This window comes from Carassius gibelio, chromosome B23 (genome assembly GCF_023724105.1).
Source record: "Carassius gibelio isolate Cgi1373 ecotype wild population from Czech Republic chromosome B23, carGib1.2-hapl.c, whole genome shotgun sequence".
Classification (NCBI taxonomy): Eukaryota; Metazoa; Chordata; class Actinopteri; order Cypriniformes; family Cyprinidae; genus Carassius; species Carassius gibelio.
The window spans coordinates 17,218,183-17,244,358 of record NC_068418.1 but is presented as its reverse complement, the minus strand read 5'-3'; the positions used below and the strand labels follow the sequence as shown (position 1 = coordinate 17,244,358).

Genomic DNA, 26,176 nt, shown 5'->3' with positions numbered 1-26,176 from the left:
GCCTGTTTATGACACACACACAGAAAATTAATTATATATATATATATATGTGAACTTTAATAAAACTTTTATTGTAATTGATGTAGTCTTCGCCCTTTTACTAGCCACCCGTTTTGTAAATTGAGTTTTACACATAGAATGCATTACACAATGCATACACAAAGTGCAATTTCAACTATTCAACACTTTATTTTTCATGTCCACATATTTAATGAGTATAATGAAGTAATGATTATACACTATCCATTACTTGTATAATCATTTTCATAAATTATACTATTTTTCTTCAAATACATCCAATCCCAACTTTAAAAAAAAACAAAATAAATAAAGACACTGAAAGCAATAAAGTCATTCCTTTTATTTTGAGGTACTTACATTTATAGGTCACAATATAAATGCAATGTGTGTCAATGAGTGTTTCTGAGAGTCTGACAAAAACCACAAAACAGTGCCAGGAGCAGAAAGCATTAACTCAGATACTACATAAATATAGTTAATTATGTTACATTTGTGTTACAGTATATAATGAAGTATAGAAACAAACCTCTTCTGACCGCAGGCAATATTTGGGAATTCTGTTCTATAGTCAGACCACCTTCAACTGCAGTGGTCATTGTTTTCAAAAAAAAATAATTAAACTGAGCCATCCATGTCATAGGCTGTAACAAAAAGGCTATATTTGGTACTATATAGTTTACAGTAGCTCTGAGTATTTGTTTTAACAGTAACTCAACACGAGATTGAACGGTTTAGTTTAAGTTTAGGATGGAAAAAATATCAAAACGCCTGTGCTTCTGCTCAACCGCTGTTAGAAAAAACAAACTTCCCTCACTCAGCGCTGTGGATGAATACAGTCCTCGACAGATTTGACCCATTTAGTGGTGTTTGCAAAGGCAGTGTCTTCTCCATCTGTCTCTTAGGCACTCAACAGCATGCAATGGGTGGACGTCCACCTTAATGGCAGTCTATGAGAGGAGCTCTTCACTGCTGCCTGACGAGCAAAGATGAGGAGAATTTTCAGGAGAAAAGGAGAGAACTCCCCAGCTTTCCTCTCTCCTCTGGGTCATTCTTCATCTTTATGACGGTCCCTCTGTCCCCGGTTTATCCTGGCTCCCAGATGCCTCTGCTTCAGGTGCTGGAGATCCAGAAGCATCTCCCTCTACAAGACACAGATATGACAAAACCCTTTTGCAACAACATTGCATGCCCAGTATATTCTCCAGCTAAAAATTCTTAACAGAGTCCTCGTGGTCATGGGAAAGTCTCAGGTTATTTTCATAAAAATGGTGCCAAGAATGTGAACTAAGGAAACTGGGTCAAATAGAGACAGATGCTGCTCTTATTTCAGTAGGAAAGAGTTGAAATTTCCCATACGAATAGGAAGCGGTTATCATTGAGAGGGCAGATAATAAATCTTTGTCACTGGTGACAGACTCCATTCAAACTCACCAAACCTATTCATGTTCAGTCTGGACACTGTGACCTTGTTGAGCCGTGTCCTGGATAAAGTAAGGGACGTTGTGAAAGAAAGGCCAGTGAAAGCCTTTGGTTCTCGTCCTCTTTTGTGAACGACACTTGTACTGAGTTCATGTATCACAGTCTTACCAAATTTACAAAGCAAGTCATTACAGGGGCCAAAATGATGCAGTGTTGCATAACAAATATGACCTGATAGACCACTGGCAGTCAGGAGACATTAGTGCGGTTCATGTGATGAAAGAGCAGATAGCTAAAAAACTAAAGTAAATTACTGCCGTCAGAATACCGAAAAATGTACTGAAGAAAATACCGGTGCAGAGTGTTTCTGCAAAGTTTTAAAGGTTAGCTTTCATAGCATTATATAGTCACTTTATATTACGGTTCACTTCTAGTGTTACATTTTTCTTGTTTACATGACATATTTCAGTGTAAAAAACTATAGATGATCTAATAGATAAATCGCAACTCTTTAATAAATACAAATTTTGTTTCATAGTTTGGGTGGTCCGGCGACTTCTAGTCAGGTGCGACTTATTTAACAAAATTAATTTGACATGAACCAAGAGAAATTAACTAAGATAAATGAACCAAGAGAAAACATTACCGTCTCCAGCCACTGCTCAGTGCTTCTGTAGTCTACACTGAAAACATAGAGCGCCCTCTCGCGGCTGTAGACGGTAATGTTTTCTCTTGGTTCTTGGTTCTAAATAAATGCGATTTATAGTCCAGTGCGACTTATAGTCCGAAAAATACGGTAAGTAGAAAAAGAGGGTGGAAAAGGAGGATGAGGAGGAGGATGAGAAGAAAAAGAAACGGGAGGAGAAAAAGTAGTAAGAGAAGAAGTTGTAGGAAGAGGAGGAGGAGGAGGATAAGTAGTAAGAGAATGAGGTTTAGTAAGAGGAGGAGGATTAGGAATAGGAGGAGAAGAATAAAGGGAAAGAGGTTTAGGGAGTGAAGGAGAAGGACAAGTAGAAGAAGAAGGTTTAGAGAGAGGAGAAGAAAAAAAAAGCTGTGACTTATTTAGAATGGTGCGTCCTCCGGAGGTCGCAATTTAAGACTGCATACGTCATTGGGGAAGTCTCATTTAAGAAAACCAATCTCTGGAGGATGCAGCCTCCGAAATGAGACGCAGCAAAAGTAGTAGTAGTAAGTAGTATAGCAAGGAGGTTTAGGGTGGGGAGGAGAATAAGAAAAAGTAGGAGGAGGAGAAGCAGAGATGAGGAGGAGAATAAGATGATAAAGAATGATGAGAACAAGCAGAAGGATGAGAAGAAGAAGAGGAGGAGGAGACATAAGATGCAGAAGAAGAAGATAAAAGAAAGGAACACATGAAGAGGAAAAGGACGACAAAAGAAGGAGGGGTAGCAGAGGAGAATGTTGGAGCAATATCAAATACAGGAAGAAGTGAAGCTGTGTGATGTACCTGCAGCTTTCAGGTCCATCTGAGCCATGTCTTTGGTTAGTTCACCGGTCCCCACCGCTACTGCCTCTCCTTTAATGTCCGGCACCGCGTTCCTGCGACCTGTACGATCACAGGTTATGAACTCTGAATATGACGCCTCAACGTCCATCATCTGCTCACAAACTGCCCTCTCATTACACCTGAAAGAAACAAAAGACAGAACATTTACTCTCTGTTAAGAAAGTAAGCAAGCCAACAGTTTGACTAAAATCTCTTTTGAGTAACTCTATATAAACCTGTGAATCTCTCAGTTTAGTAATGCCCATGACAGAACACGCCGTCTGATGAATTGGAGTAATTATTACTTCAGGGGCTCTATTTCAATGCTAAAGTTAATAGATTCAGCTGCTGAACTCATTTCATGGCCTAATTATATAAGAGAGCCAAAAGCATTCATCCAACCCTGGATGCATTCGTCATTCTTTTCATGCTTGTTTACACTCGGGGTTTCTTACGAGTATCAGTGCAAGCTTGCAAATGGAGCCTTATTGGCACGCAAACAAGCGATAAAAACTCAAAGCGATCGATTAGACACTTTTTGGAGCTCATCAAACTGCTTTCAGGAAGGAGAGTCATGGGTGGGTGTTATGCTGAGCGAGGAAACCTCCCAGAGAAAGTATCCAAAACACATTAGCTGCTCGCTCACTAAGTGTCCCCTAAGTCATCATGCAAACCCCATTTACTTTAACCAGTGCTGGCGATAACGTCTCAAAAGTAACACGCTCCTATTAATCCTTACAGCATAATATCCTAATTACCTTTTCAATAATTATTTAAATGTATAACTATAATTTAAGATAGCCAGTTTCCATTTGAATAGGTTTTAAAAGGTAATTTATTCCTGTGATGCAAAGCTGAATTTTTTTGCAGATCTTACTCCAGTCTCACATGATGTTTAAACATTTCTTAATATCATCATTTTTGTAGAATACAATTATTTAAAAAAATAAATAAATGAACATATGAACCCCAAATTTTGAACACTAGTGAAAATAAAGATTAATAAATGTCTAAAACCAAGACTAGTGTAAAAAGTAATGCAACAGTCCCATTTCTGCAAAAAAATAAATACATAAATAAAAATAAAGCCATGTTGCAATATTTTAAAACGTAGTTTTTGGTTCAAATTGTTTAGTATACTCTTTAAAATTAAAGGTGCTTAAAAAGTTTCTTCACAGTAAGCTATAAAATAACCATTTTTGGTCCTACAAAGAACCATTCAGTCAATGTTTCTTTGAAGGACCATCTCTTTCTTACCTTTTTATAATCTGAAGAACCTTCTTTCACCACAAAGAACCTTTTGTGAAGCAGAAAGGTTCTTTGGATGTTATAGCTTCTTTATGGAACCGCTTAGACAAGAAAGGTACTTCTATGGTATCGTGAAGCACCTTTATTTTTAAGAGTGCACATACTACTCAAAGTCTTTCATAAAAAAAAAAAAGTAGTATCAATACTACATCTCTGAAATGTCTTTCCTTTTTCATTTGATATCACCAATCAATTCAGTCGTTTCATGATGGATAAAATCAAGTTCCCGTCTTGCATATCCTGTTTCACTAAGAGATGTATCACACTGGGCTGCAAATACAAATGTTGACTTCATGCGAGTTCAGCTGGCCTGTCTGAAGAGAAGAAAAAGGGATATACCAGAGGAATGTGAGAGGACAAGAGAAAGACCGCAAACACATTTAAATGTGATGCAGTGTGTTGGAAGCCGAGGGGGAGGTAGTGAGGGAGAAAATTACAGGGTATAAATCATAATGCTGGTCTTCACTCCTCATCCCTCCTTTCTGCATCAGTCCTTCTCCTTGAATCACCCCTCTCCATCCCTTTTTCTTTCTATCCCTCCTCTTTTTTCTCTTTCTTTTTATAGTTCTCTCTCTCCCCTTCTATTCTTTTCAAACACTCCAGTAGTGCTGAGCAAATCAGGGGTGTTAGAACAATCAGGAAAGTGGGAGGGACATTTGACTTTAAAAGTACTGATTGTCTACCGAAATGTGGGCAGAGATTTTGCAAGCAATCTTCACGAGCAATGAGTAACTATGTCGGAATGTGTTGCGACAGAAGTTCACTTTTAAACATCACTTTTGTAAAATCAAGGGGTCAAAGTTTGGCTGGTTCAATAAGCCCATGCTAGTAGATTACAAAATTACATTGATGATAAAATACTTTGCAATGCAGGTTAATCTTTGTTTTTCTTTGTGCAGTTTAAATCATATACACACAGAAGTACTATATTGCCACGAGAAAAATGTCGTTCCCTCAACATAGCATCTCAAGGCCTCGACTTCACATAGCGCGACCATGACAAGGATGTAGTTACCCCGACAAAATTATCTTGTGGCCAAGACATTACATCATGTTCCCATGAGTTTATGTCCACGAAAAATGTACTAAACCAAACATGTCCTCTCCCGGTCACCTGTCGCCACAGTGGGAAACAATGCAATCAACAAACGTTTTCTGAAGCGCCAGTTACTTTCAATTTTGATCACTGCCATAGATATCAATGTTTATATCCAAACTATAAACTTTCATCCCAGTGTTTCTGTGATAATCATGCTGCATGAACTGTATGGGCGAATTGTCGTAATTTAGAAATTGGATTGCATGGGTGTTTGAATGATTAATTGTACAGCTTTAAAGGGGGGGTGAAATGCTATTTCATGCATACTGAGTTTTTTTACACTGTTAAAGAGTTGGATTCCCATGCTAAACATGGACAAAGTTTCAACAATTAAGTTGTACGTTTGAAGGAGTATTTCTGTTCCAAAAATACTCCTTCCGGTTTGTCACAAGTTTCGGAAAGTTTTTTTCGAGTATGGCTCTGTGTGACGTTAGATGGAGCGGAATTTCCTTATATGGGTCCTGAGGGCACTTCTGCCGGAAGAGCGCGCGCTCCCGTATAGCAGAGCAGAGAGAGCACAGACATTCACTGATCAGAGCGAGAGTGTCGCGAAATGTCACAAAAGGAGTGTGTTTTTGGTTGCCAGGGCAAGACAACCCTGCACAGATTACCAAAAGAGAAACAGCATTAAGGGACCAGTGAATGGAGTTTATTTTTACAGAGCATCAACAGAGTTGTGCAAGTGTTTGTGTTTGTTCCCTGCATTTCTAAAATGCTTGTTTTACAAACAAAGCCCAGTTTGACGACGGATTTGCGTATCGTTTATTTCTTAAGGATGATGCAATCCCAACGAAAAAGGGTCACGATCGTGTGTTGGAACCACAGGCGGTGAGTAAAACTGCTTAAAATATCTCCGCCTCCTTGTTAGTGCGTCCGCCTCCCATCGGAGACCCGGGTTCGAGCCCCGCTCGGAGCGAGTCGTTGCTGCTGCTGCTCTCGTTCAGTTTCAGCCTTCACAGCTGTCACAGCTTTCAAACGCTCTCAACGCAAAAGCCTACTCGCGCTCGTGATTCTTTAGCTCCGCCCACACGTCACGCCTCCAGGCACTCGTGTTATTCCGGGAAAAATCGGTAAAGACTATCTTTCTCTTATGAATATAATAAAACTAAATACTTTTTGGAGTTATGAAGGATGCAGTACTACTCTATAGGTACTCAAAATTAACAGGATATTGAGTGAAAACGAGCATTTCACCCCCCCTTTAAGTTCCAGAAGAAAGAATTCCTGTATTTTCCTCACCCTGTCATCCAAGATGTTCATGTCTTTCTTTCTTCAGTCAAAAAGAAATTAAGGTTTTTGAGGAAAACATTTCCAGGATTTTTCTCCATATAGTGGACTCCAATGGTGGCCAATGGATTAAAGGTCCAAATTGCATTTTCAATGCATCTTCAAAGGAATAAGGTATCTCTCATTTTCTTAAAAAAAAAAAATTATAAATACAATTCTATACTTTTTAACCACAGATGCTTATCTTGCACTAGCTCTGCGAAGCGCATCCATGACTTCATGCATTATGTATAGTCATGTTGGAAAGGTCACACATGACACAGTAAGTAGTATTGAACTCCTTTTGTTTTCTTATTTGTAAAAGGGTGTTTGATTTAGTCTTTACACGTTTGCTTTGTAAACACTGGGTTGGTACTTCTGCCTAAGTCTCGCATGACCTTTCCAACATAATGCGTTAAGGACGCGTAATGGTTGCTAGAGTAAGATGAGCATTTGTGATTAAAGTATATAAATTACTAAAAGTTGCTAGTGTCTGGTAAATTAATAAATGTATATGTAAAATGTAGTGCAAGATGAGCATTTGTGATTAAAAAGCATATAATTTATTTATTTTTTGGAAAATTATCCTTTCACAAGATAAGACCCTTATTCGTTACTGAAACTGCAATTTGGACCTTTGACCTATTGGTCTCTGTTGAAGTCCACTATATAGAGAAAAATCTTGGACTGTTTTCCTCAACAGTCGAAAATAAATTACGATTTAAGACAAGAAAGACATGAACATCTTATAAAATATTGCAATGTCAGTTTTTTTTCCAGTAGCCAAGCAGCCGTATTCTGATGAATTCTGAAATTTAGCAAAAAACCCTAAGGCACTCAGCATGTTCAAGGAAGCTCCACATAGCACTGGTTTACATTATTTAGCATCATACTGAAGAGGATCTGCAGTGTTTTCCTCAGCTGTTTGCTATCATATCACAGCCTGTGCACATTCAACACTGGCCACTGTGTGTTTTATCAGGCTGAGTCATTACACATAACGTCTGCCAGCACCAGCATGTCAGTTACCCAGTATGCTCAACCTCATTGTCTGCCAGGACCTTGAGAAGTGTGAGCCAATTTCACTTTCATGCTAACTTTGTTGACGTGTTCTCCATATATCAACCTGTTTCCCCAGTATCTAATACTAGTACTCCTATGTCCTAGGTAATGCAGGAAGAGAGGTTTTTTTTTTTTTTGTGACCCAAGTCAGCAAAGGTCAGGCTCAGGTCACAGCAACTGATGAAGATTTGGAACAGTGACCTGCAGAGAGCTCAACTTCCCAGAGAAGAGGCAAACTGAAGAAAGAGTCAAACAAAGTGCATGAGGATTTTAAGAGACTCTTCCGCTAAAAAACACAAGCTGTGCTTCATTAAAAAAAGTAATCATGTCTTACTTTCACAAAAACTCTAAATATGATTGAAATCCCAAGATGACGCCTGGCAACAAGTGGTTTAATTTTTAATGCTACTGTGGATTGCAAAAGGTTTGCTTTAATCATCCCTTACACAATTGTGTTTGACAAAAGCATGGGAATACAAACACACAACACACACACACTCAAGTTTGGGGTCAGTTAGATTTTTTATTTTTTTTTTCAAAGAAAGAAATGTATATTTTAATTCAACAAGAACAATTTAAACTGATCAAATGTGACAGTAAAAAATTAGTAAATATTTCTATTTAAATGAAATTATGTTCTTTGTGTTCTATTCATTAAATAATCCTGAAAAAAAACCACCTTGGTTTCCACACAAATATTAATCAGCACAAATGTTTCCAACAGGTATAATAATAAGACATGTTTCTGAAGCAACAAGTCAGCATGATTTCTGAAGCTCATGTGAATCTGAAGACTGGGAGTAATGATGCTGAATATTCAGCTTCGCATCACAGGAATAAATTCTTTTTTTTTATATATATATTTTTAACATGGAAACCAGTTATTTTAGACTGTAATAGTATTTCACAGTATTACAATTTGTACTGTATTTTTGATTAATAAAACAGCCTCAGTGAGTATGAGAAACAACCTACAACTTTTGAACTTATTGTTTACATATTTTTAATTATTGTAATTTAATATGTCATTTCTTTTTTTATAATATAGTTAGCATGTTGTACTCTTTTCTCTTTTTTTTCTCTTTTCATTTCTCTGCTTTTAAGTGGCCAATATAAAGTGCTGCAGCCTGGGAATCCTGAAGTAAAAGTTTCTATATTTAGTGAGTTTATCTGAGGCAACAGGGGGCTGTTGCTTTGCTTGGCTCAAATGTACAGTGTTCGGTTACTTTCCATTTACTCTCCCAAATTTCATTACAATAAAAGTTACACTAAGGCTCACTAGTAATTTGATACATTTTCCATGTGGCCCATCTGACTAAAACAAATCTTTTATTTGCTGATGGCGTTACAAGGAGGAGGAAATGGGAGCCAACAGCAGCTGTAGGCAGCGTCAGAGGACAAACGACGCAGGTGTGCGCAGTGTAAACATCTCACATACCAGAGGGAAAACAGCCTAGCCCTCGCCCTTAGCCTGCAATCCCCATAGGATCAAGAGTGAGAGCCTAACAAATACACCAACTTGAGTGCTGACGTATTCATCATTTGCCTGAGTTCTGCATCGACAGCAGGCCTAAACAAATGACAAACCCAGGTTTTGCCTTTATTTAAATAATAATAAAAAAAATAACCCAAAGAAAACCAGTGGAAGGAGTCTTGCTTCCACGCTCACAAGATGTTCCATGGTATGTCCAGTGTCTAAACCGTCTGCAAAGCCCACTGGGTAGAGAAACACATTGCTCATTTCCATATTTGGACAAATCGTGAGATAGTAGACCCCATCATGAGAATGACATCCAGCCAACTAGATTTTTACTTAAAATTAGATTCAACCACAGATCTATTGAGAATAATGGGATAGTTCTGTCAAATAATTAAAATTCTGTCATTATTTACTCAAACATTTACTCAACATGTTGCCAAACCCATGTTTCTGAATGCATAATGAATATCTTGGTTTCCATTTTAAGAGATGAGCACTTAGTTTTGTTGTTGTTGTTGTTGTTGTTGTTCTTGGTTCTCTATAGGCCATTTACATCAATCATGAAAACTATTAAAAGGCTCATTCAGCACCAATCATGGTTTTAAAGGGTTAGTTGTCCCAAATATGAAAGTTCTGTCATTAATTACTCACCCTCATATCATTCCAAATCCATTCATCTTCGGAACACAAACTACAATATTTTTGATGAAATCTGAGAGCTTTCTGACTTTGTATAGACCACAACACAGCTGACACGTTCAGTCTCAGAAATTTAGAAATGACGTCATGAAAATAGTCATGTGACATCAGTAGTACATCCTTAATTTTATAAGGCTATGAGAATAATTTTGTGTGCAAAGAAAACCAAAATTTCAGTGTTGGAGATGCGTTCATGAGAGTACCATGAAGGTTAAACCACTGATGTCACATGAACTATTTTAACAATGTCCTTACTGTGTTTCTGGGACTTGAATGTGGTAGTTTTGCTGCTGTCTGTGGAGGATCAGAAAGCTCTTGGATTTCAGAAATATCATAATTTGTGTTCCAAAGATGAACAAAAGGTTTAATTAAAATAATAGAATTCTCATATTTGGGTAAACTATTCCATCGTGTTCTGCATCTTGGTCCATGCATAACTGCTCGAATATGTGGATAGTAAAAGTTAGCACAGACATAAAGGAAAATATATATATATATATATATATATATATATATATATATATATATATATATATATATATATACACACACACACACACACACACACACACACAAAATAAAGTCAAATTCAAAATAAAGTCAAATAATAGGTCCTTCAGAAATGATGTCACTTTCCTCAGTTTATGAAGCTTGCATCCAATCACCTTGTTCCTAGAAAACACCATATATGGCCCTTCGGCAAAATTATCTGTCTTAATTATCAACGTTACGGCTGTAATGGAAAGACATTCTAGACCACAAATAGCACACTTCACCAACCTCAAGAGGGAAAGACACTTCCATGAAAAGCAAAGTGCTCAGACAGAGACAGAGAGGTGCAGCTCAGGAATGCACACTCAAAAAGAAATAAAAAGGCTGAGGTTAATATTATTACACCACAACACAAGCTAAATGTTTTATGGCCAAATATGCTCATCTCCAATATGCCTGTGGCTTTCAAGTGTAGAAACATGAATGCATATTGAGTGAGTCTCTGGCACTCTCCAGTCCATCAAACCGGTCATAGGGTGTGTCAATATAAGCCTAAGCAATTACATGCATGGTTTAAATACTTTTTGCTCATAACTGCTTGACTTCCTCCATCAGTCCAGGCTTGAAAGTGCATGTGGCCACTAAGCAAACTGTTCAGTCAATATAGGCCGGAAATGGATGGTGAAGATTAGACCCTTGGGACAAAAGGCCTTACTCCTCAGCAGCAGGAGATGAACTGTAAAAGCAAGAGGTTCAAAGTTTACTCTAGACACTTGATCTTCACCAAGATCACCTGTGGACTGAAAAGCCACCAATGGATCCCGTTTTCAGCTATCGCATCAAACTAATCTCATTAAACCTGCTGTAACATGAGCGTGGTCAATAACGGTCTCAGAAAGGATGACAATGTTTCTTTATTCTCTGTGTCACAGTGATGCTCTAATCATATAATGGCACAGTACAGTTGTGGGAGACTTATTGCAAACATGAATGCAGTGTGAATCAGCACACTTGCAAAGCAAATAGGTTTCATTTATAGCCCTCCATCCTTGTGGCTGTCGACTGAAGAATGGGAGATCTCCTGAACAGAGTGTAACAGGATCTCTCACTGATATTACGAACAAAGGTCCGCTAGCCCAGTGGAAGATACAAGTCTATTGCTACAACTCTACTGGGACCCTCAGTGGCTCTGAGCGTAACGAAAACATATCTTGTGGTGGTTGCAATATGCCCAAACCAACAACCTTAAAAGTAATTTAAAATTTGCCAGAGGAATAAACCTGCATTAAACAAAATGCAGCGGAATCTGCCAACAAGCCCTTCAGAATAAGCACAAATTAAAAAAAAAAATGTTTGTTTGTTTATTGCTTTGTTATATTGTGAATCTCAGATTTTAAGTGTGCGCTCAGACTTTTGAACATATTGTGGCTGGATCCAGCTTAGTCCACGGTGAAAGCCGATGCTGCGATCCACAGTTCAAAGTTGATGTATTTCCTCAGCGACCAGCACGGATCAGCTCCAAGCAAAGTAGCTTCGCTTTCACAGTGGAACACACAGCGTCTATACGACATGGAGACAGCGGCAACGAAAACAATGAGAGTAAGAGGCATGCCTTCTTTCTTTGCGTGAACATTTGTGCGGCATTATTCAAATCATTCCACATACTGACATAGACATGTGGGGGTATGTTAGAACGAGTCATTTCAGAGGACCTGGGCGAGTCCTAACTTTTATAAAGAATATCTCTTTTGGTTTGAGACTTTAGTCTTTGCAACTTCACAGATCTTCTGTATTCACCAAGAGCTTGTAACACTCCAGAGAAAAATCACAACAAAAAAAAAAAAATACTAATAATTGACAAAAAGTACAAGACCAAATTAACAAACATGAATAAACAAAAATAACTGAATGAATCACACAATGGGCGAACAAATTAATGAACAAATAAAACAAACTAACCACTAATAGTGAATTAACTACTGAGTAGACAAATGTATGAACAAACATACTATTAAAAAAAAAAAAAAAAGATTTAATAAACTACTGAAACAAATAAAGAAATGAAAGCATAAATAAACAAATTAAATTTAAATTAAATTTATGCATTTAACAGACGCTTTTATCAAAAGCGACTTCGATTGCATTCAAGCTAACAATTTTCTACTATCGTGTGTTCCCTGGGATTCGAACCCCCAACCCAGCTAATGCAATGCTCTACCAGTTGAGCTACAGGAACAAAAAAAGAAATCAGTAATAAAACAAACAAATTACAGATTAGAGTAATACCTCTCAAAAGCCATTTTGTGCACCCTTTTGAATCAAAAAGGTGAAAGACATGGCAACCAGACTAAAATATGTCTGCTAGCATTTGTTTGCTTATGGCAAAAATAAAATACCCAAGAATCACCTAAAGGTGGCAAATGTAGGCTATAGAAAACCTCCTTTTCATATTTCCATTAGACAGACATGCACACAATGCTGCAGGAATTTCAGCCCTTTTAACAGGGGTTTTAAAATGAAGGAGTCTGCTGATACTACATTTAAAGCTCCTGTTTTGGCAAGGGAACAAAGTTTATAATAGCTCACAAGGAATGAAGTAAGCTTGAAAAATGCCCCACATTCTGTCTTTATCAGGAAAGAATTTCTGGACACAGCGAAGCTGCATCTAATCAAGTTGAATAGACTCCAGCCTGTCTAAAGAAGCAAGCACATTTAGCTGCTCTTTAGATAAGTGCACCAGCTCCAGCACTCCCCTGTTTACTCAGATGAGCCACAGCTCAACTGAACCAACACTTTGTGTTCACATGACGTAATTGACTGCCCATTCAAGAAGAGGGAAAAAAAAAAAACAACCATCGAGAAGGCATTGTTGTTTTTTGGCATTGGTAAATCTCACAATTCAAAATATACATTTCCTTCCACCTTTTGAAGAGTGTTGCTTTGTGTGTCCACATTTATTTTTCTCAAGAAACAAAAGAGCCACTGCCTGAATTTCCACACTGGAGATATTATTCAGGACCAAAAACAGTCACCTTCTTCCACTAACCAAACATTTCATGCTATAATGACTTCTTAAAATGCCAACTTCAAAGTCCCCAAGCACTTCAGCTGCACTTTTCTTACAGCCTCTTATCAGCATACTGTAACATTTCACGGACCATGTTCAGCATCCCCTGGAAAAGGTTATGAGCCCACCGCGAGGGAACTGTTTGTACATTACACATTCACTGCACCTAAAATATGAGAGGAAGGATCTTTGACCGCTCATCACATTCTCCGGTGCAATTGCTTTCAAATCACCAAACAACACTACAGAAAAATAGTGGTAAAAAAACAAGTCATTAAGAAAAAAAAGATTTGAGTTAAAAAAAATTATATAAAGATATGCACAAAAAAAAAAAAAAATTAGTATTTTAATCCATGTTTTGCATCTACAATTTAACTTCAATGATGTGACAAATACATTTTTAAAAGAACAATTACTTACAGGGGCCATATGATGTTGCTAAATTTCATTGGTGTAATAAAATGTGTTTATGTAGTTTAATGTTAAAAAACATTATTTTCCACATAATGTATATTATTGTTTCTCCTCTACGCCCCACCTTTCTGAAACATGTCGTTTTTTTTTTTTTTTTTACAAAAATCATCATTCTGCAAAGTGTGCTCTGATTGGCCATCTAGTCAGTGCGGGGTGTTTGCTGAATGTCAAAAGCGTGTGTCTGAACATTTCCAGGGCCCTTGCCGTACAGTGATGCGTGACCCAGTCAGAACACCGGCGCTACAATACAAAAACAATTATAAACGATTGTTTGAATAGAACAAACGTCTGAAGCCATAAGAGAAACATATAAAAAATGTGCAGAGCAGGGGGGCACGATGACAGGAATTGAGAACCGCTACTCTACACGGTTCAAAACACACGTTTGAATCGTCAGTGGCAAATCCTTTACATATGTAAACTTATTTATATCTACATTGTTGAATGACATTTTTCAATTTCCCAATCCATGATTAGTGCAGTCACACCAGAGGGTGTTCATTTAAAAATATATATTAATAAAGATTTAATAAATTAAACTGTTCTGTGCGGCCTAGCAAAATCCCAAAGCAAAAGAAAAAAAGACTTGAGTTTTTCTACTGTACATCATGGCAACTACCCAAATATTATGAGAGATATGGCTCCATTTTATAATTCTGTTGGCATAGATCAGATGTCCAAAATCCTATAAGCAAATGTTTTATGCCAAACACAGCTTGCATGTAAAACAAAATAGCTCTGAAATGTGTGATGGGCATATTGTCACGGAGGTGGCATGAACACTGTGCAAAGCAAGAAGAGAATCTGCCAGGCCTGCAGTCATGCTGCTTGTGGATGAGACTGTGGTATCACCCACACGTGACTCACTCTCATTCGTCCTCCGCTAATGCCCAACAGGACCGGCGCCACTCTATGCATGAAGATTTTACAGAGGATCAAGACGAGAATTGCAAAGCTAATGCAGAACTTTTGCGGTCAGGCAAAAGAGGAAGTTTTTCTCATGTCATCGAAACCCTTTCAGCTCCCTGGGCGCAGAACGAAGAGCAGCTACAATCTAAAGATTTTCAAAGCCACTAAGAAGCAATTAACCGAAGGTTAGGAAACGATCGCCAATTCGAGATTAAAGCCATTTTCCCGTACTGATATCAGGAGGCTTTTAGTTCACAGGGTCCTTGAACTGAGTGTGTATTTGGTGTTATTTCATGAAACAAAGTGTTAGCATTTAAAAAGGCTCAGGGAGATGAAGGTGTGCGACCGCCGCCTCTTTACTAATGCAGGAGTTGACGGGCTTCATTTCCCTGTGTGGGAAATTTCCCTCCCTTTTGATATCAGAGCAAATATTAAATAATAATGAGGACACTGCAGGGAGACCGAGTCAAATGTTAAGGCAGTTCGAGCCAGCTGAACTTTAGATCCGACACACAAATACACAAATCCAGCTTTAATAATTGCGCAGCACCAACACGGTCTCAACATTATTTGCCTGGCACAGGTGGCCACCTCAATGTATTTGCCTCATTGTTTGAAAGAAACACCAAGCTTCAGACTTCACCAAGATAAAGAGCAAAGAGCTTGTGGTTTGTCTTCCTTCCTACTTCAAATACAATTAATATCTATAATAAGCAGGAATGAAAACGTACCAACTTGAACTCTTGTGAAAATACAGAAGACTGCTATTTTCCCAAATGAAAGCACAGAAGAGTTTTACTTTGAAATGTTCTGAGGGCAGAAGGAAAAAGGTCTCAATTAAGCAATCATTTTCCTGTCTTCTAAAGGGTTTCCTTTTAGACCACTTTAGAGGAAGCAAAACTTCTATGCGTCATTGAAAGATGGCATCTATTTTTTCTACTGATACGATGACATGCAAGCCCACGATGAAGTGTACAGTCAACGGTCACAGTCAATCATCCGGCCAGAAAATGGGCGTTTGCTGAGAGAGTGAGAGAGCTTAAATCTCTGTCTGAGCCAAGAGTATCAGATGTCTGAATCAATCCACTGTTTATTTGGAGGCATAATTACCACTTGTTGTTTTTATGTGGCTCTTTCCCCAATTAAATTCACAGCATGGAGGCGAGAGAGAGAGAGGGAGTGTGCTAAAAGAGTTTAGGATTTCCCCATGAATCACACATCAGACTATGACAACAGTAACTGAAGGGAGGGGTCTTTGCTGAGTCATGAACAGGTGGGGTCATTCAGAAGACGACAGCGGGAGTTTATTTGACTGGAAATGTTGGAAAATTATTTTTTTTAAAAACTCCCCAAAATTCTTTCATTATTTACTCACTCATGTCAATTAAATCTCCTTCTTCTGTGAAAAACAAATGGAGGACAACTTTAGCATACTTTGGTTTCCACGAATTTTCCACGAATTAACCAACCATGATGTAACAAATTGGAATATTCATGCATATTCAAATCAAATGAATAAGATTTAATTGTTACTGCGGAGAGGGAGGTTTTCAGTGCCTTAATTTCAGTCTGATTGGTCTCAAACAATGCTACTGGCTCAAATTATAGTGCATTAGTAGTGGGCTCCAGTTATTAACAGGTAAAAACGTCAGGCAAAACATTGTACAAGAATAATGTCTTTTAAATTGTTTCTAAAATGTAATGATTGGAGATTTACAGCATTTTTATGCACATGCAAACTCTTTGCCAAACAGTCAAAAGGTCACACGCCTCCTGAAAATAATCATGCTGCTTGGAAAATGAATGGTTTGCACACAAATAACAGTACCTATCCAAACCAAAAGCCACACACTGAAATATGCTCACCATCATCTGCACCCTGCTATTACTGCACAAACAGTAGCATAGAGATAATGTCAATGATCAACAAGATCCTCAAATGTATAGAAACATACAAATCTTTCTAGCAAGACCAAAGCTGTGGGAAAGTGAAGAGTGCACACAAAAATCTATGTTCTTTCTCTATTTACTCCCCCACGTGTCATTTCAAACCCATTAAGCTACATTATTTTCTTTACAATAAAATAGTGAAAGTAATAGTCAAATTATATTTCTAAAGAATTTACACAGGTTTTTGCCATATACAAGCAGACGAAAAACAATACAAAAGTGACAACATTAAATTGTCTTCTAAAATAAAATGATATCATTACTTAAGGAACAAAATTCACTGAAAATATTACAAATCTAAAATAAATGTCTGGAATGTCTTATGGCGCGTGTTTGACGTCTTGAGGTTAGTTGCTTCTGATTTGACAGCTGCAGAAGTGATTCTGAATATTATCAGTAACTGTTACTTTAAAAACATTTTTTTTTTTTTTTACACATATATGGAGGAAAAACAAATACTGGTTTGGAATGACATGAGGGCAAGTAAATAATGACAGAAAGTAAATTTTTGGCTCAACCATTCCTTTAAAGGGCAGGATATTGTCTCTTTGACAGGGCCTTGTTACACACATCCAGTTCTGCTCTTGCATTAAACACATGGCCTTAACAGGAAGCAGGTGGGACGTCTGTCCTTGTCATTTATGTCCTTCTCCTGCACCCGAGGTCTGACCGCGAGACAGAGAGAGAGAGAGAGAGAGAGAGAGAGAGAGAGAGAGAACCAGAAACACTGTACAAGTGAGCATCTGGAGTGCAGACAGACAAAAACTAAATACAGACATATTTATTATGTTAAAGGTGAAAGTTCACCCAAAAAAATGTTACATTGATTGGACCCCACTGACTGTCACTGCCAGCCTTTCATTGCGTTGTTAAAGTATCTTCTATTGTGTTTCACAAAGGAATCAGGATAGAAGGTCATACGGATTTGGAATGACATGATGGTGAGTACATGACGACAATTTTCATTTGGGTCTATAATACCAATTCTACAGAAAATAATGCATAACTTAACTCTTCAAGTGTTCATTAAACAGTCAACCACGGTTTGTGGAAAGTTTTGTCCTCACTGACAACCTGGATAATATAAATGGACCCAGAAAATACTCTTTAAACAAAAGTACAGCCGTACTACAAATACAAAATACTAGGAGATAAACTGAACATCCTTGTGGTAAAACACCTGAACGTTTCTTCTTTTTGCTGCCCCATCCTTAACCCTTTTCTCACTTCCAATTAACAGTACTTCAAGCTAACAACCATTATCCAAACTTATAGTCACAGTATCAGCTTCAATTACTTACCAAACACATTCCAAGCGCTAATGACATGGTGCTCCAAAGCTCTCGGAGGACCTGAATAAAGACAGATTTATTTTAGTCCATAAGAGAAGCAGAAAGCAGCATTATCTGATCCTAGCGTTTATAAGAGAGCCTCCTCTCATTCTCTCGCTTTCTGTCTGCCTCTCTCTTTCTCCTTCCCGTCTCTCTCTCTCTCCGCAGCGAATGGATCCCACACAGCTGCAGCACGCCTCTCTCCCACAGAGCAGGGAGGATGTGGGCGTAAAGTGATTTGATTTGCTCCAAGTTGTGAAGAGACGAAAACAAGTCAAACATATCCTGAGAGCAGCTTTCAAATCTTGAATGACAGCCTGAATGAATCTGACCAACGGCTTCAGCAAGAGCCCGCATAAGTGCATGAAAGCCACACTGACCATGTTTATATGGACATGAAAATTTGGAATAATATCAGAACGTGGTCATATATGTCAATGCTATAAGCACCATGTAAACACATTGATCAGCCAATATTCCAGTCAGAACTGCCATGCAAGTATTTGAGCCAAGTAGAATGCAATTTTACAAAAAAATAAATAGGCTTATAATAATAATAATAATAATAAAAGCAATTATGAGTGCTATAAACGGACAGAAAAAGATTTAGAGTCAGGAGGATACGGACAAGTGCTTTTCAGAACAAAGTGTTAACTTGAATATGGCAAACAAAATATTAAAAAAATGCAACTTCCAAATATGAACAAAAAAAATACTTTAATAGTATATAAATAATACCATAAGACTGATATGGACCTCAACTGAAAAACTATTTATACTAAGACAACTGTGGATATAGATTTATGCGTTTCAAGAAAATGTCAAAGCCTGATTCACTCAGCAACAGCCGTGCAAATTCCTGCAAGATATATTAAGCTGCAAGTATTTAATTGTATTGATACTATAAAGCTGTACATTTCATGTGCAATAATAATAATAATAATACTCTGAACAGCCCTCCCAGCAGGCTATAACAGAGCGGAGAATTACTTCCCAGCAATACCGTTATAATATCAACAGCTTTGTTGAGGAGGCCCTCAAGACCCTGTAGCACTGAAACTCAATCAAAGCACTTGTGCACACCAAATTATTTCGGGACAACAAATACGATTTTTTGAAGCTTACAGGTCAAAAGCTACCAGTGAAAGACCCCACAAATAGCCTCTGGTTTGAGCTGAGTGATTTATACATTTAAATTAATGCATCAACAAAACGACTGTTGAGTAACCTTGTATTCACTACACCAGCTAGAAAAACTTTTATAAAAATAGAGAGAAAAACAAATCGAAACAAAAACAACCACAAAAGCCCTCAACAGATACTGCGGCATGATAATGGCTCAAGTACTAATGCAAAACTCTTGCTGTAGACTGACCTGGACGTGTCATGCAAATGAGCTTTTCACTTAAACCAAAGACTGACAAGAGCACTAACCAAAGTGAGAGCTGCCAGCAGAAGATAATGCTTCTGCTACATCACAATGATAAATGGTAATAGTCACAACACATCATTGAGTACCACTACCTGACATTTCATCAACCTACTCTAGCAGAAGAAGCCAAGTGGATGAGGACTTGCTGGAATAATATCTTATGACTCCGAGGTCCAAAACAGCAGTTGCTAGTGAAGTTGTTGGGCCAGAGATAGAAAGTAGGACAACCAAGCTCATGAGAGCAGGAAAAGATACCAGCTGCACAGAACAAGCTGACAGTTTAAGTCACATATCATGAAGTTCATTAAAACACCAATCTGTTATAATACGGTCTAATGTCCACTGTACCATCAAATATTAAAAGCCACTCTACAGAATTAGCTTCAGACGAACCGTCTGGATACATTTACACAGCTCACATGACTTTGAAAAATTAAGAAAGCCGATGACAATGAAGTGATTGTTCGAGATCGTTTCGCTTCGGATTGTTCATTGTTGACGTGCAGCTCATCAAAACGCCTCAGGGAATCAAGTCTATGATGTCTTTGAGCTCAAGGGTCCGATGAATGTAGTAACCTAAACAACAGACTCCTCACAAGTGAAAGAGCTAAAAACAGACCATCTTGCATATTTAATGTGGAGATCAGCGCAAACAGGTCACCCACACACACTAAAACTGATTGCATTTGAATTCTGTAAATGTCTTTGGCACGTCTTCAGGAGTGTGCCGCCAGAGCACTCGATCATAATAAACATGTCCGCACATGATTGAACCACTGAAAGTGGCATAGCTGATGCCTTCATTGTTACTATATTACTGTTGTACTCATAGAAAATACTCTTTAAGAGATAGTTCACCCAATAACGTTGTTCCAAAACCATTTTGAACTAATTAAGACATTTTTAATATGCTCTCATCATTTATGCCCATCTGTTAAGAGGTACACTATAATTTGCAAGCTTCAAAAGGTACTAATTGGCATCTTAAAATAAATCCATACGAATCAAGTGATTTAACCCAAGGCTTCTGAAGAGATATGATCATGTTACATGATGAATAAATGTAATTTTGCCTTTAATTCATATATAAACATTGATCAACACATAAAGGTACACATCAAACATAGGCGACCGAATGCTTACTTGAAGGAAATTTTGGTTGGATGGACTTTAAATTGACATATATTATTGATGAGAGAGAATAAATAAATATTAATGTGTGTTACTAAGATGAATGAAAGTCAGTCTTATGGATTTGGAAGGATATATTTTCTTCTTTTTTTTTTTTGGATTAACTAACCCTTGAATGTCTAATGTCTAAACTTGTGAAGACATCCTTACTCTTCCAAACAAGAGAGTATATAAAGGCTTTTGTCATAAAGAGGCAGTTGAAAAATAGATTTTATGTCATCCTTCACTAATCGTCATGCTCTCAGGAAGGTTGTCAGTTTCTTACATTTGGCCAACCATCTCCTTTCGTGATCCAAAGAATAAAGGCTGGAACAAAATAAAGATCATTTTTCATTTTAGGGACCACTGTCCCTTTAAGGTTCCTGCATGCACATTGGCAAACGTTGTGTTTTGCCTATAAAAGCAAAAACACTTGGGGAATTCGATTAGTAAACAGTGGCCAAGTAAAGAAAAACAACCCAGACCATTTCATTAAACCAACACCAACTACAGATTTAGATTAGGCAGAATTTACATTTGTTTTGAATATTTTCTAAACGTACAAATGCTGGAATTAAAGCCCTTACATCACTCCTTCATACTTGAAAGTCCACTCTAACATAAAGAAGCGTCACGAATCATAGCAATTTAGCCACAATATTACAGCAAATATATAGCGTGATCCACAAAAAAAAGTAACGTGCCAGTGTGTTTTGTTACATTTGTAACGCTTGTTGTCTTACTACCGAAACTATATCGGTTGTAGTCAACCATCATCACTGTAACAAGCACTAACCTTGATCCGCTTTACTTTCTTCCACTTGTTACTACGCCTTACGCCATTCACTGTTTGTCGGGATTCCCCTTCATTCCCAAACGCTCTTCCCGCATTCCACACTCCGCTTCAATGGATTTTAACTGATCTTTTCGGAGATTCCTAGTCACATTCAACGCTCCACTGACAGCCTTATGAACACAATGAGAAAGACTGATAGGGCTTTAAACAGCTGTTTCCAAAATGGAGTGATCCCACAGCCAATCACACTCCGTCTGCTCTCTTACCAATAACAGCACTTCGCTTTGTTCACGCGGAGAAGATGCTTGCGTGAAAGAAAAAAATGTGCGCTGAACAGTAACTTTGAACAATCCGCATCTTGAAATGTTTGTTTTTAGGAAGATTTATGAAAAGCAATGAGTTTCCAAGCTGAGGCACGTCACTGCGACTGCTGAATACCCTTACAAAAAAAATTACCATGGTAACCAGTTTCCGCCAAAATTCCATACCAGTGATTTTTTTTAATTAGGAAAATGTGTAAACTGAGCCTCCGCTGTTAGCAAAAATGAACAAATTAAGCATGGTCATTTCTGAAAACTTTATACTTTGAGGAAGATATCAATGTAAGGTATTTTGTGCCAGTGAAGACATTTTCCAGCAAGGAAGTGTGCTAGTGGATGAAGTTTCTGTCAGATGGTGAATGTCTCCATCTTCTGGTGAACGCCATACTACACAGCACTTCTTCAGCCAACCCAAAATGTCCATCTTTATTGACTGTTTCACAAAATATTTAAATAATAAGATATGTCTACAATACTGACATTAAATATAAGGCTTAAAAATAAGGCATAAAACGTGCTCAGTAAGACAAAAATTAAATTACATCCCTTAATACTTAAACTAAAACAAACCAGTTATGTTTACAAGGTGTATACAACATGAAAGGTTAATATTCATCTGAACAATTTTGGCATATGACAATATACAAACACACACTGTGAACTGGCCACTTAACTTTAAAAAATATTGTGTTGTTGAGATACAAATAAGTGACTGACCTCAGATTAATATGCTTTACATGTACCACTATCTGATGTCTAACCAATTCTAAATCTTATTATATAACTTACAATGACAATGGTATTGTGTGTACAAAAAATTGAACGCACTCTCACGAACAGTAAAAGACATAAACAAGGAAAACTATATTTTAGAGCTGTCCACAAATTGGAAATAAACATGGTCATTATTTAATTCTCTATAGGATAAAATTATAAAATAATCTTTTGGACTGAGGCTTTTAATTTTAAAAATGCACATTGTTATTGCTTTGGATATAACTGACATGATCCACCATCTCCAATGTGCCATCTAAATCCTCTATTTAATTAACCTTTCTAAATATCGAATTTTCCCTTCACCGTAAATTAAGGCAAGCAATATTTGATTTGTGACACAAAATAAGAATGATATAGTGCTGAGCATTGTTTTATACATTTAAATACTCATTGTAACAAATACAGACACAGATTAAAACCCAAGGCAATGAGTATTCTGTAAATGATTTTGAATCAAGTGTGTAAAACAGATGGTAACCTGATTAAGCCAAAGCAATAAGAATATATCCAGCATCTAAATGGCTGTCTGTACTAGATATTTTAAACGGTCAGATTCATCCGGTGACCTGTGAATACATAGTTGGTCATAGCTAAACAAATGTTTCAGAAGAAGCCATTGCACATTGCCAGGAGGTCAGTAACAATAATAAAGCTGGGAGCGCAGATGTCTGAAGGAGTCATCTCCATGTGCGCCAGCTTGCTCTCCTTCAAACAGCATGGAGTCTGGCATAATGACGCCCTCCAGAGGATCAGGCTGACAGAACTCCACCACAAACTCTTCCTCAGCCCCCAGCAGCGTTCTGGACCAGGCAGACATGTCAAGTCTTCCAGCCACACCTCCATACTCTTGAGGCAGCACAGACTGAGGAATGACTCGATGGAGAGAGGCCAAGTCTGAACCGTGAAGGACATACTGTTGGGAGAAAACAGGCTCTTGATTCCATTATTATTGTGCTAGAAATGTCTGTGCGTAAATACCACGATAAGAAGGCGGTTACTTACCCTCTCAGCCATTTTCTCTTTCAGAAATGGCTTAATTATTGCAAAAATGCCCTTGAAGATACGTGGTTCATTTACAATGTTTACAGCCTTTATTCTGATTGGGAAGCCATCCTGAAAGACAAAAGCAGCAGGCGCCAGTGTTAAAAATCAATGACTTCACCATAAATAATCTCGGGGCTACTTTTTCAATGTCTTACCTGAAGGATACCGACAACTTTCTTTGCCAAAAGCGGTCCTGGATTAGAGGCTTGAGAGAGGCCAACTCCGGTATAATCCACCAGGATAACAATTCCATTCACTTGGGTTTCCTCAGGCTGAATCAGCTTCTCTAATGTCAAATAAATTGCCCGAATGTTGTCTACAAATGGGTAATCATTAGGCTTCCATTTACCTGGGAAAGCAACAGACAGTAAAAATATGTTTGTTGTAATCATCTTTCCGCCTCAATTATAACATATTTGTGTGCACTATTACTATTATAGCTTATGTCAGGCTTCACATTTATTATTATTATTTATATATTTATTTTATTAAATAATCTAACCCAAAGATTTGGATTTCATGTCTCATTTGGTTTTGTTAAGACAATAAGAAAAAGCATTACCTGGACGTAAACACAGTATGTAGCGTCCATGAGGGTCTGGTCTGGGCAGGACAGTGAGAAAACCTAGATCTAGGACATGCTTCACTGTAGAGGGCTTCAGGTCCTGAAACACCTCGGGCCAGGCTTTCCGGCTGCCATGATAATTCAAGAGTAGCTGAAGGGCCCGGTCGTAATCAAACTTTCTGGCCCTGAGGAAACGCAGCAGGAACGCATCGTCTAACCGTGTCCTCAGATTAGGGTGGTCTTTTAGTATCATATCTCGTAATGCCTGGACATCCCGGAGCCTCCATTCGGGCTTCTCCTGGAGCTCTTCCCGTGCCTTGGCCACTAGTTCAGGAGTCAGGGTGCAGGCGTAGATGGGTGGGGGAGGAGCTGGGAAGCCTACACCTGCCACCGCGTCCCTTGGTGGGCCAAGATCAATTTGACCATTCTGGTCTGCCATGGGCTATCGGTGTACAGAAATATTCAAGACTCTTTAAATATAAAATAATGATAATGACAAACATAAAGCAGTTTATGGGCAACTGCGGTTTGACAATTTTAGCAAATTTTAAATGTCTCAATATTTTTAGTTGGTAAATGTTAGGTTCATATTTATATAATGAAAATGTACCTCTTTCTGGTGACCATTAAATTAATCATGGTATTATTTTCTGCAGTATTTTCTAAATGTTTTATGAAGAACAACTGTAGTCGGACTTATATGCTTAAACATGAACTGCATTATCACATGAATAAGAAAAAAATATATAGCTTTAATAACAGATGTCAGAACCAAAGCTAAATCAATATGAAATCATCTTGACGCTTCTGCAATTAAACATATGAAAGCCACGCGTGCTACTTTAAAATGCTGAGTGATTACATATGTCGTGATAGCTTCAGTTTTCAACGATTAAAAGTTGATGCAATTCAAATAAAACCGAACACAAATCAAACAGGGGATATAATCAACCTACCTAAGAAATCCGCAATCAGTTCCGTGTACAGGGAGAAGCCGTTCTACCATTGGTCCTTCTGTATCATGTGATGTATGACGAAAGACACGTTTATTCTGCCTGTTTCCCTTAAAGCTGAAATGTCTTTTTTTTTTTTTTTTTTTTTTTTTTTTTTTTTTTTTATGAAACGTTGAGATATCCTAATTAATATTCAGAGTAAATTATAAACAAGTTGCTTGTAGTCTGATTTACCGTAAAATATAGACACTTTTACCGTAACAAACATGGATTGTCCAACTCCTGAAATTATTCTCAAAGGGCAAGACCAAATGCAATATTAATCTAGAATATTGTGAGAACTTCAAAATCCCTTGCCCAGCACTTAAAAGGACGACTATACCTTTTCTTGCCTCGGTTATATAAAGCATGATAAGTGGAAATGATGATTAATAAGCCAACAAGAGCTCCTCTGCTGCCATCTACTGTGGTCATTTTTCTTAATTTTTTAGCGCAACATTATTAGCTTAACTAATGGCGTGGATTTGGGGGCTGGACTATATGTCCATTGCAGCAGACACAACGAGTTTTCGTGGTAACCTGTAGGTAAGGGCCGGGGGGATTGTTGCTTTAAGCAAAAGTGGCCTTGGTTTTGGTTATAAAAAAAAATTACATTTACTTTCAATTGGCCACACCTTGTTACATTCTGTCCCATCAAAGCACCCTAGGTGTTCTAAACAGTTATGAAATAAAAATGTTAAACTAGGTTATATCTTGAAAGCTAGCCTACTTGACACTAGGTTTATTGAATTATAGATGTGATTAACGTCAGGTTCATTCAATAACTGGCTCATCTGGTTATATCGTTCCTGACAAAGATTTCTTAAGAGAAACTATCAGTAAAGGCGCCTGCTTTATGAATCGTTTTATTGTCTGTTATCAGCATTGAGAAGCACACACCCCCAGCACTAAAAATCCTTGACCATTCTCTGCCACGTAGGTACACTTACTTTTATCATCTTGTTTTGAAGCATATTTTACAGCTGGAGATGATTATGA

At 37.8% G+C, this 26,176-nt stretch overlaps 2 protein-coding genes across 4 annotated transcripts; both read right to left on the bottom strand.

Moving 5' to 3' along the window:
- Positions 1-346: 346 nt before the first annotated feature.
- pkig (protein kinase (cAMP-dependent, catalytic) inhibitor gamma) lies at positions 347-21,734 on the bottom strand. 3 transcript variants are annotated; one of them, XM_052595097.1, is made up of 4 exons: positions 21,480-21,734; positions 18,052-18,102; positions 2,906-3,084; positions 347-1,162 (listed from the first exon to the last, which is right to left on the bottom strand). In XM_052595097.1, exons 3-4 carry the CDS (start codon positions 3,054-3,056, stop codon positions 1,080-1,082), a joined length of 234 nt encoding a protein of 77 aa, XP_052451057.1. In that variant the 5' UTR covers positions 3,057-3,084; positions 18,052-18,102; positions 21,480-21,734; the 3' UTR covers positions 347-1,079. The 3 variants fall into 3 exon arrangements, with proteins under 3 accessions (XP_052451057.1, XP_052451055.1, XP_052451056.1); XM_052595095.1 differs by lacking the exon at positions 18,052-18,102 and having other exon boundaries at positions 21,480-21,724; XM_052595096.1 differs by lacking the exon at positions 21,480-21,734 and having other exon boundaries at positions 18,052-18,245.
- Positions 21,735-22,197: 463 nt separating this feature from the next.
- On the bottom strand, positions 22,198-25,289 carry ttpal (tocopherol (alpha) transfer protein-like). Its single transcript, XM_052595086.1, has 5 exons — positions 25,142-25,289; positions 24,183-24,627; positions 23,776-23,969; positions 23,579-23,689; positions 22,198-23,489 (listed from the first exon to the last, which is right to left on the bottom strand). Exons 2-5 carry the CDS (start codon positions 24,622-24,624, stop codon positions 23,211-23,213), a joined length of 1,026 nt encoding a protein of 341 aa, XP_052451046.1. The 5' UTR covers positions 24,625-24,627; positions 25,142-25,289; the 3' UTR covers positions 22,198-23,210.
- Positions 25,290-26,176: the final 887 nt, after the last annotated feature.